The following is a 12,423-nucleotide window of genomic DNA, read 5'->3' as shown; positions in this document are numbered from 1 at the left end:
ACTTTGGGAACCACTGTTTTAAAGGATGGAGCAGAATTCACAAATGGATAACTTGTTCAATGACAGCATGATGCGCAAGATTTCCGTTACTGGCGTTTGTGCAGCATGAAGTTTGCATTTTGTACAGAGCAAGAAGAGAATCAGTTCAAAAGTGGCCCTATACACTGTACAAATCATTTTATTCATGGACCATGTTCTAACATTTCATTGAATTGAACTGAGTTATTATGATGCATTTTAGGATATCCAACCAACCAACAAACAAACAGACAGACAGGATTAGACACAGAAGCATGTAGGCAGCTATCTGGAGCAGGTGTGCCGTATCAGCTGTTGTGATATTATTGAAGGCCTTGTACAACCTGGATAATAATCGCATCATTTACCAGAGTCATGTCAGAGAAATTGGATTTACTGCCATGTTCTATACACTAATCTAGTCTGCATTTCAAAAAAACAAATAAGCACATAATACCCTGTCATTCATGACAAATGACTCGCAGTCCAACAGCTGAAAATAAAGCCGCTTTTTGATATCACCAAGCTGTATTTTACCTTATTTACTACCTCAAATGCTAAAATTCAAAATTAGGAAACTATAAAAAAAAAACAAGGTATCACAAGCAGTTTTTGCTAAACCCAACCATACTAGAAAACATCTCAATGATACCAAAATGTAAAAACCTTTACTGCACCTCAGCATTATCAAACAGCAAACAGCAACATTGTGCTGACTGATTAAAAGACTAAACTGAGACTGTCCCTGATGAATATCTTGTCATATTCGTATTCTCTGAAAACAAAACTGTTTATGTGACATTGTTATATTGTTAAAACACCTCTTCTGTTGTCATACCATACGTGTCTTTACACCGCTGTGTGTTAAACAAGTGGCGAGTCATCTCTTTAACAGCTGATACACAACACTGACACTAAGGGAACAGTAAAAGGTTTGTAAAAGTTACTGTCAAGGAGGCTCAACATTACTGCTTTAGGGCAGAAAGGCCAGAAAAACAAAGGCCCAGACAAAAAAATGACTCTAATATCTTTACCCAGTGCCTCTTTCAGCAAAGAAAATATAGAAGTTTAGTGATTCGCTATGGTATTTCACCTGACCATCTCTTTGCAAAATTTCTGTTGTCAATGTCACACGATGATTGGAAGCAACTAAATGATCAGCCTTGATACACTCTTATTGGTCAAAGCACAAAGTCGGCAACATTAGTTCAACGAGCACACAAGCATTGGAAAAAAAAGCTGCTCCTGCTGCTGACTCAGCATGTTCACCTCTTCTCTTATTTCCATAGCAACACATTCATCCTCATCTACAACCCTTAAAACCTGATGGAGAGTGTTCTCTTTGACCCGTGTGATACCTTCAATAACTGTGTGTGGGTGTGTGTGTAGTGTAGAGTGCTGGTGGTACTGCATTAGTGTGTCACTCAAATATAGATTTAACTGCCTTTGCGAGGCCCCTTACTCTTTGTGTGCAAGGGGGGGGGGGGGGATGCACACACACATGCACACTCACACCCCACTGTTAAAGGAGATTAATTCACACTTTCATCACCAAGCCCTTGGTCCCAAGGGAGCCTGGAGGAGACTAGGGTAAAGTGACTGCAGGGGACTGCAGAGGGTAATGGGTTATAGGTGTGTGTGTGTGTGTGTGTGTGTGTGTGTGTGTGTGTGTGTGTGTGTGTGTGTGTGTGTGTGTGTGTGTGTTCACTGGCCATAAAGGCTACATCCACAGTGAAGTGCATTCCCATTGGGGTCCTAAAACAAACACAGACTGGCCACTGCTAAGAGGTGAGTGTGTACACTTTATATGTTTTTGTGTCTTTGTGTGAGACTGTGCATGTGTGATCACATCAAGGGGTCTGGGGCTGAGCAAATATCACATGTTTTTTTTTTTTTTTAAATAACTTTTTTATTGACATTTTACCTTAAGGCTGGGTACGTCGTCTGTCTTTTCCTCAGTCTGTCTGTTTTTTGTTTTTTTTTATCTTTATCCCACACACTTTTTCTCCCTCCATCCAACTTTCTGGAGTCTTTCTAGTCAGGGCAGAATGCTGTTCACCAAGTGAGTGTGATTCTGCAAGATGTTTCTGCCTGTAAAATTTAAATGTATGCATGTTTGAAGGTGCTTGATCATGGTGGATTATGGTACGGTCATTTTAAACAAAATAATGAAAAGTTAGGCGACACTCTAGATCTGACTGACTGATTGATTTCAATCTTTTATCACTGTTTATCTGACTCCAGCTTGTACCATTGTTGGTTGCTGAAGTGACTGCTAAGTAGATAACTTTGGATTTCAAACTGTTGGAGGCAGTGAGATGTCTCATCTGCTCTAAGAAAAGCAATTCTCAAAGCTTCAAATATATTGATTGTTCAACCTGTATATGACTGTTCTCTGTCCTTGACTTTCAATAAATACATAAAGTCTTTATTGTGGCATGTATCCTTTGTGTGTTAGCTTCCCCCCCCCCCCCATGTAGCAGACATGAGCATCGGCCTGTAGGGACCGCTAAAGTTTATTGAGTGAACTGAAATGGAGTGTTAAGTGTTAGTGGAAATGTCACTGAGGGTTTGGATTCCTGTTCATCGCCGTGAATGAGTGACTGCTCACCGCTGCTACACTTCATCACGCCAACGCGCTCTGCTGCTTCAATCAATGGCCAGCTCTGCCTGATAAAGTCTTGTTGTTCAGAGCAGAGGGAGGTACGCGGGAAAGCTGATGGTGATGCCTTTTGCAAGCCTGAATATTCATTGCTTCTATCAAACTGGAGACGTCACTACACTCAGAGAGAGAAACGTGTAACTGCTGATAGGACCACCCTCGTGCACTCCATCTCTGCATGAGAAAACCCGTTTATGAGTATGTGCACAATACACGTATATTCACCTATACAAGTTTCAACATGAAGTGTTGAGTCTGGAAATGTTGTCTTTCTTCAAACACAAGTAAGAAAAGCTGACAGTGAGGGTAAGGTCATCACTATTGTTTCTATCACAAAGGGTTTTTGAAATTCTCATGAATCCAGTGTTTCTGTAGGATCCAACCTGACATACTGCCAACTCGCTGTTCTCAAAAATGTCTCAGCTGAACCGGATTTGGCAGTCCAAATACAATGCTTTAGCTGTTTTTTCTTCTTTTTTTTTTGCTGCTCACCTCCAGACCAAACTCCCACGTCAGCCTTCATGAGTCTCATGTTTATCTGTAAGATGCACATTTACTAGAGTTTGGTAAGTAAGTGCTGGATGCTGGCCGGACGGTCAACAATTTTTCAGTCATTTATTGACTTGCTGTTTTAAGTCTCTTTGACATCATAAACTAAACATGTTTTAAATTCAAGATCAGTTTGTTTTGGAGAGGAAGAGGTCTCTGTAGAAAAGAAAGAAAAGCCAAACCTAAAAACCAGCTCAGTGAGCACCTGGAAAGAGTGTGCAACAGCCCCTCCTGTTTTTAAGCATTAAGAAGGATTTTTAATGTAACTCTGCTTCATTCAGTGCATGTGCTTAATGATTTAAATAACAGGCTCTGTCTTAAGTAAAGACAGGAATGCAACCAAGAAAATGCTTGTCAACTCTGGATTTGATTGACCAATGATTTAAACCTAATTTTTTTGGTGACAGATATGAATTTCACTGTCTGAATGTTTGTGTATGAACTATTTCTGACTGCTATCAAAAGAAAAAAATTAAATATCTGACAGACCTTTACAGATCTATGTCACTTGCATTTTGATGCACCTGTCTCCCACCTGCGCTTAGTTTGTAATAACATTAAATAGTAAAAAAAAAAAAAAACATGAATTCATACAAAGAAGAAAAGAGGTATTAGGATTTCATTGAAAAAACATACAACATTTTGATTGCAGCCCTAGATTTTGCACTTCTAGGACATGTCAGTGCAGCTAAAAAGAATGTATTTGTCAATGCAACTGTTGAGGTTTGTGTGCAAAACTTGAGCAGCATTGATTTGCAGCAGTGTGCAAAGAAATGTAACAACATTTTCTGTTATTTCCATATTACCGCCACATTCTTTAACACCTCTATATTGCAGCCATAACACAATGCACTGCACAGAGTGTAAACAAGACTCTCCTCTTCCATTGAGCCCAGAACCTCCCAATGCTGCTGCCTGCATGGGCAAGTGGGCTTCACCTGAACTATGGCAACAATTGTATCATAGACAGGTGACACCCAACCCCCCACCCCCCCCCCCCCCTAAATTGGTCTCTGCAGTCTGTCTCTCTACCTGTCTTGCACACTCTGTTCTGTTCTGTTTAATTATACCTCAGTGGCTCCACAGGAAAGACAGCCTCATTATACAACATCAGGGAATAACACTGACAACAACCGCAGATACTTCGGCAAAACAATCAACAGAACAACAATGGATATCACTCAATAGACGTGTCATCACCAGCAACAATATGACAAACCACTGAATGCACATCAACTGTCACAGAGAAGCAATGTTTTCCTCCATATTCACTAACTTAGACTCTGCAACCAAGTTTTTTTTTTGTCTTATCCATGTCATCAAGCAATCTGCTGCATTCAGTGAAACTGTGAGTATTCAGCATGCCACATATGCATTTGCATAATAACCACACAACAATCGGATATGTGCAGGCTGAACACACTGTTCCATATTCCTCAGAGATAAACAGCGGGGAATTCGTCTTTGCAATTCATCTTCAATATATTCTTCCACCAAATGCAGCTGCTGTGGGCTACTTAGAAGGAAGAGTGGGCTACAGTGGGAACAGATCTTAAAAGTTTTTGTTGCGTTCTGTGTAAAAGCCGAATTGGGAAAGGGTTTGCTGCCAATAGCCTACTAACAAGATCAAACTTGGAAAGTGTGATTTTGTGAATAAAACATGTTTCATGGAACATTTAAACCTTCATTCAACATAGTTTGGAATAACCTCTCCACAGGGAGAGACACTGACTTATTGTGGATGACGGGGAAAGTAACCAACCTTAACAGGCGAGCTCCTTACGGCCACTGGCAACTCTCGGATCGCACTGCCCGGGGGGGGAGCGGATATCCCGACTGCGTACCCCTGCAGCGAGACCCCAGCCAGGGACTGCCTGCCGCCTGCTCCTCCTCCTCCGTTCCCCCGCTGCGGCCGCTGCTTGATACCGTCCAGGAGGCGAACCAGCAGGATGTTAGCCGGCAGGTCGTCCACCCCGCAGTCCACGAGAATGCGGCACTCCGGGCAGCGGAGCTCGTTCCGGGAGCTGAGGATGTTTTCCAAGCAGCGGCGGCAGAAGGTGTGCTGGCACGGGAGGACCTTGGCCGTGGTGTCCAGGCGCTCCAGGCACACCGAGCACTCCAGCAGATCCAGCAGCGACGAAGACTCGTCCATGTCGGCGGAGAGGGTGAGCATCTGGGCTTTCAGTGTCCGTGGAGACGCCGCGCAGACTGGTTCGTGTACCGAAGAAATGGACCGGGAGCGCAGAACATTCTGGGGTCCCCGGGCGGGAAGCAGCCTTCAGGACGCGACCGCGACAGACGCGCCAGGCAGTTCCCCCTTGTTGTGAATGTTCTCCGCTGTTCCTGTCCCCTCTCTCTCTCTCTCTCTCTCTCTCTCTCTCTCTCTCTCTCTCTCTCTCTGTCTCCCTCAACGTGCTTCTGTTTCTCGCTCTTCCTCTCTGTGTCTCCCCCTCCTCTCTCCAGCAGCTGTGCAGAAAGCGGTGACGTCACGCTCTCATCATCATCATCATTCGAGGCGCAGATTGATACAGACTGAGAGACGGGGAGGCTGCATTCATTACACACAGGCAGCATCTTCAGCTTCTCAGTTATTCACTAGATCTCATAGCCTAATGAGGCGTAGAGTAGGTACTATCTTAATAGCAACCAGTTAAAAGAGACAGAACATTCATGTCTGATGTCTGAGCTTCAGTAGGCTATAGGTAATCATTTCAGAAAGCCTCCAAACAGACTTCAGGTTGGGTTTTTTTGGGGGGTTTTTTCTCAGTGTCAATTAACAGTTCAAAGACCATCATCCTTAAACTGACTTGTCATCAATTACTTCGGAGTCCCCACCTTGTGAAACCCAGCCCGGCAGCCTTGAGTTCCTCTTCATTACCTCAGTAACCAGATCCAGTCAAAACAAACGGGGCTTTTTGGAAAAGTTGGTTTCTGGCGACACCTGGTGGCAATTAGATGATCTTTTGTTTTCCCCTAATTTGACTATAGGCTAGTTGTAATTTCCCTTTGGGTAATACACATTTTCAATGATTCCCCTCCTCCCCCTGAAGTTCCCATTTTATTGAACTGCAGACTGATAGTCACATTAGTTGTTACTAATACAAATGATTGACTTTTAATGCAATCTGGGACATGCAAAAATGACAATAGGCATCATTATAATTGTACCTATGGGGAAATCATTGTAAAACATAGCCTACACGTAGAGTAAATGAATTACAGTGAATGTGAAAAAGGTATTAATGCATAATTACTTTTTTTTCTGTGAGGGTGTCAGGACCACACATGGGGTTTTATCTCATACATTAGCAGTATTAGACAATGTATTTATGGATAACATGCAGGGGTCATATTAATTACACAGTGGAATTGGTAAATATTCTGAGATAAAGGTAAAATGAGCATTTCAACTCAAGTGCTGCTGCATGTGTGTGTGTTTTTGTGTGCGCGCCGTTTCTCAGCCGTGACTGCAGGCTTGCTTTGCCTGTCCACCTGTTCAGACCTGCTACGCTCTCTCACATTCAGCCCTAGAGGGGTGTAAGGAGTGATTGAGCCAAATGTGTGTGTAAGTTTGTCCCTGCTTGTGTGTGTGTGTGTGTGACACAGTGACGCCTTCCCTGGGGAGGGTGGGCTGACTATTTACCACCCACGAAGAAAAGGAGAGGGTGGACTGTTTTTGGCATACAACGAGAAAGAGGGAGTTTGTTTTTGTGTGTGTGTGTGTGTGTGTGCGTGTGTGTGTGTGTGTGTGTGTGTGTGTGTGCGTGTGTGTGTGTGTGTATTTGTATTTGTGTATGAGCATACCAGCATTTACACTGATTCGTTGGATACTGAAAATGTTGTAAACTGTAATTTATTTAACGATGTAATGAAATGTATTGGATTGAAAGGTTTATTTTGTATTGCATACAATATTATACTGTAACCACACACGCACACGCACACACACACACACACACGGTTAGAGAGTAAGTGATGGCTCAATGACTAAAGTTTCAAATGCATCTCTCTTAATGAAATCTGAACACTAGAACTGTCAGGGGTCGCTGTATACCTAAAACCACCAGCGAGTAAAATTGACCTAAAATTGAGTCTTTATACCATTCAGAAAAAAGACAACAAGTATGACTACAACAATAATCTTCATTTATCATTCCACATGTGTTTTACACCTGCTTCACTGAGAACAAACAAAGCACGCAAACAGCTGATAAAAAGCGCAGATCGAGAACAACTAATTACCCCCAGATACTTAACAGCTGATTCCCCACAGGGATCAGACCCCAGAAAAGAACAGATAGCCCACCAAATTAAACCACACAGGGATCCTAAGATCGGTGATTACAAATGGAAAACAATTAGTTTACCATTAGTTAGTCATTGGTTCTAACAACTAGTCCAAAAAAGAAGGACTGAATGAGGAACTAACTATTAGTTTACCATAGTTTATCATCAATGTACAGCTGCAGTCCTTAAGTATTCATATAAAATATCAGGTCATATCATTGTAGTGTACATTTGTATGAATGCCCAGAACAGAGAATGAACAATTTAGAAGGAGCTTAAATTAATAACTGGAGTGTGTTATATGTGAAGTGTCTTATATCAAATGCCAATATATTTTGGACCAATGGGGTAACTAGTTTTATATTGTAATGAAAGAGCAATTAAGGCACTTATAATGTGTTTGCTGTCATTGTCAAGCCCCGATTATGAATGCCTCAAATGCTGGCATCAAGCCCGTACTCATTGTGCTTCTCTCACCCTCTATCATACCCACTTGTGTCTACTGCCCAGTGTGTTTCATCTGCTTAATACAATGCTCCACAGCCTGTGATACAGAATTAGAGGAGAACTACAGGGAGAAGCGAACAAAATGATTATTGGATGAAAATCCCCCTCGATCCATTAAACAGCAGAGCAGCTCTCCCTGTAGGACACAGTGCTGTCAATACCAGACAAAAGGTGGAAGCTGTTTAAAGAGCAGACGTGCCAATTAGGGATGGTAACTGGCATTTTGGTGATGTAAGGGTTAAACTGCTCAGTGGGGTGTTTGTTGGATTGAGATGTGTCCAATAATGACACATTTAATTAATGCACATGCTGCAATTATGCATATTAGCTCTACATGTCATTTACATACTGAATTGTGACACTAATAACACTTTTTATGATTTAGTTTCATAAGGATGTGTTCCTATATTCAAATATTTCATAGGCCTTGTTATCAATTTGGCAAAAAAAAAAAATTTAAATTGCAAATTATAGCATACTGAACAGTATCTTCTGGAGCAGTTTATGCAATTTTTGGCATCAAAATTTTGATCTAACTTGTTTTCTTTTTCTCTTCTTGTCTTCGTAGGGTAGAGGGGTCAGTGAGTCATGCCCAGTTTGCTTAAGGCTTTGCCAGGGCAATTTGCCGGGCCTGGTTTTTCTCTTGATGGATTTGTTGTGCTTCATTTTTTTGCTTCATATTGTACTGAAATACATTGTATTTGTTCATTTCTTGCATTAAAATAAAAGATGTCTGTGTGACTGCAGTGTGTTTATTTTGTAAGTATATTCTCTCAAATCCTCATAATGGTGACATGAGTTAACTTGACTTTCCACTGCATTCATATTTTATTTTTCTACAGCGCTAACCAGAGTTTCATAAGTTCCTGTATTATCCTCGTCTCTATGATATTAATAATGATTCTCATACTGTCCTTTATCTCTGCAAACATTGGAGTTCTCCTTAAGACCGCTTTGCAGAAGATTCAATCTTGTTTGCCTGAGACCATCAAATACTAGAATATGTAGTGTGAGAGTGTGTGTGTGTGTGTGTGTGTGCATGTGTGCGTGCGTGCCTGTGTGTGTGTGTGTGCATGTGTGCGTGCGTGCCTGTGTGTGTGTGAGTGTTTATATTCTCCATCTACCTATACCATATACCTCACCAATACCATCGACCAATGTCCTTCGTTCATGCAAAAGTAGGTTAGCTGACACGGCAGTTACCATGGCAACCGGCTCTTTGCTTCCTCGTTGAAGAGTAGTTAGAGAGCGTGTTCTCACAGACAATGTGCATAGAGGATACCATCAGGGCTACTAACAAGGTCATCGGGCCTGTGGTAGGTTCACTTGTTCAGCAAGCGTGTGTTCATAGACAGAGAGTGTCAGAAAAGTGTTTTTTTTTTTTTACCCGACAATACCAAGAACCATATTTCTCAGGGTTGAACATTGTGACATGGAAGTTAATGTAGGTTATCTACATGTATTGGTATGCATATAAACTTTAGTTTTCTATATTCAATCATTTTGTTTATTCAGTTGGAAGAACTTAATAAGAACTGGCTCTGATGATGAATCAGACACAAATCTAGGCACAATAAATAATGTATAAATGTGTGTTTAAAATCATCATGATTCTTGTACTCAGACGGGGAGAGTCAATACCCTGTGGTTCTATAAACAACATACTTATTTATATTAATCAAATGCACTTCCACTTTTCCATGGAAGTCAACATTAAATATTAAGAGAAACATTTCACATATCTCATTTATTTTTTTCTACATGGCGTCAGTTTCATCCTTGAAAAAGAGGAAAGCAGCTGACCATATTTTCAACTTCGCCGCTCAGAGTTCAAGCCTCCTTGGAGCTCATAAAAAGCACGAGGAAGTTTGCTTTTAATGATTTCACTGCAAATTAAAGCCCCGACGTCATTATACCGAGCAGTAAATGAGGCCTCCACTGACTGCTATCTTCTCTGAGCTACAGGACTTTGATGTGGTGCTGAGAGGAGATAAAACAGGGTAGCCGGTCTGTGACAGCTGCTGTACTTTCTGAAACTTTACAGCTCTGATCACTAACATTAATGCATGTTGACCAATAGGCTTTATAGAGACTCAAATATATATTTATCCAGTAATTTAATATATTCATGCACCAAGTGATCTGAACTTTAAACATATTTTAAGTTTATTTATTTGTTTCAGTAAGATTTAAAATTCATTTTAAGATTTAGACTGGTTGCTTTTCAGACTCAAATAACCCCTTGCTTTGTCGCTAAACCTTTAACTGTTCATTAGAAAATGAAAGTCTACGATCCCTATAAAAGCCTTGTATTTGTTCCACAGTCCATTAACTACAGGTGTCTATGAATTTTCTCTAATTGAAAAATAAGTTTCATCTTATAAATCATTTTGGAAAGCAGAATTTTATATCTTCTTATGTCCTTTACTTTAACCTTTTGCATGCTATAACAACACTTCGGGCGGCCGTGGCTCAGTTGGTAGAGTCGGTCGTCCCTGCAGGAGTTCTGCGGGTTCGATCCCCAGCTCCTGCAGCCATATGTCCAATGTGTCCTCGGGCTAGACACTTAACCCCAAGTTGCTTCCGCTGCCTGGTCAGCAGCGTATGAACGAGCACAAATGGGATTAGCTCATACTGATCAGTGTGTGAATGGGTGTATATTGGTAAATGTGACTAGCTGTGTAAAAGCGCTTTGAGCAGTCAGAAGACCAGCAAAAGTCCATTTACCATTTACTTTAAAAATCTCTAACTGTTATTAGGTTTTTGGATTACTTGCTACACTTAGGCTACATGTTACCCATAATTTATTGTGTTATATTCTATTCAATTTTTGTTTTTAAAAGATGAATTTTGGGGGCTTTTTGTGCCTTTATTGGCGAGACAGGTCAATGATAGAGTTAAAGCTGGGGGGAGAGAGAGTGAGGAATGAAATGTATGAAAGAAGCCACAGGTTGGATTCAAACATGGGCTGTCCACTTTGAGGACTACAGTCTTTGTAAATGGGACGTGGGGACTAACTTACCCCTAGTTTATTTATTATGTTGGGGCTATAGTGTTGAGTTATGATTATAACTTTGTAAAATACAACACAAACGCTTGTCTTTAATGCTATAAGTGTTGAAGAAAGAACGTGTTGGTGTTCACGCCTCATAGACAACTTGTTAATTATCTTAAGTATTCTTTATATGTGATATATTGTATTGTTTCCTTGCTGTTTCCTTCAGTGTAATACTGCAAGAACCCCAGTGTGCAGTAAGGGATGAGTAATCCTTTATCATTTCATGTTATGTTGCCTTATCAGATAATCCCTAATCTCATCATATCTGATCCTGTTTCATCTTTTCTCTGTCACATTACGCCTCATGTATCTCTGCTTGCTACATTGTATTGTCTCATTTATTATAAATGTCACACTGTCTTCTTATACTCCATTTCCCCTTATGCAGTCGCTCGTGTTTTTTGTATTCCACCATCCATCACAGTAAACACAGGTTTTGCTTAATTTGTGTTTTTGTCCGGTGTGCGACCGAGCAGCCATCATTCTCTCAGCAAAACTCATCAGCCTTCTTGTTATCCTCTCCCCATCCGAGGAGGATCCCATATTTATCCTCTCTTCTCTTCTCATCTAATCTCTTCTCCTCTCATCCTCCTTTTCAGTCAGGAAGCCCCTGGATCGACATCAATGAGCCAAAAGAAGTAGAACGCAGACAGGATGACGGAGAAAATGAAGAAAAGACGAGAGGAGGACGGAGAAAGAAAGGAGAACAAGACAGACTGAGAGAGAAGCAGAGAAAGTGAAAAGAAAAAGAGGGAGAGAGGAAGAAGGAAACAAAGATAAACATATAAGAAAGAAAAAGAGAGATGGAGGTAAAGACAAAGACAGAGCGATAGAGAGGGAGAGTTAGTAATTACAGGACTCCCAGTGTTTTCAAAGCCCCTCTTTTATCTCACCCTTCCTGTGGCTGAGAAAAAGGAGAGGCAGCGGAAAGAGGGAGGAGGAGGAGGAGGAGAAGAGGAAGACTAAAGTCCAGGCTTTAGTCAGACTCAGACAACAGTCACCAGTCATCAACATCACACACACACAAACAGAGACGCACTCTCACTAATTTATAGCTGCTGCTTCAAAGACATTTTATCATCTGAAGTAAGAAGCCAGTGTGTTTTCTGTCTGTCGGTGGGCTTCACGTCAAACACTTTAGGGGATTTAAATATTTGTAGTATTATCAGTATATACAACTTTTCTCTGTCCAACTGTCCAAACAATAACACTTTTTTTTAACCTTAATATACTGCATATCATATCTTTTTTTTTAGTTTTGCTGTTTTGGCAATCATTATTAGACATAAAAGTAGAGGTAGTCTTAGTGGCAACAACAATAATAGTAATAGTTGAAACAGTA

At 40.9% G+C, this 12,423-nt stretch overlaps 1 protein-coding gene across 2 annotated transcripts in view; it reads right to left on the bottom strand.

Annotated features, from left to right (window-relative positions):
- Positions 1-5,662, bottom strand: part of LOC132987253 (E3 ubiquitin-protein ligase SH3RF3-like) — a 101,647-nt gene extending 95,985 nt beyond the window's left edge. For both annotated transcript variants that reach the window (XM_061054178.1, XM_061054179.1), the window contains exon 1: positions 4,992-5,662. In XM_061054178.1, coding sequence (XP_060910161.1) covers positions 4,992-5,402 — 411 coding nt within the window. In that variant the 5' untranslated portion in view covers positions 5,403-5,662. The remainder of the gene's footprint in view (positions 1-4,991) is intronic.
- Positions 5,663-12,423: the final 6,761 nt, after the last annotated feature.

This window comes from Labrus mixtus, chromosome 13, assembly GCF_963584025.1.
Source record: "Labrus mixtus chromosome 13, fLabMix1.1, whole genome shotgun sequence".
Classification (NCBI taxonomy): domain Eukaryota; kingdom Metazoa; phylum Chordata; class Actinopteri; order Labriformes; family Labridae; genus Labrus; species Labrus mixtus.
The sequence above is the reverse complement of the archived record's forward strand: the minus strand, read 5'-3'. Positions and strand labels throughout refer to the sequence as shown.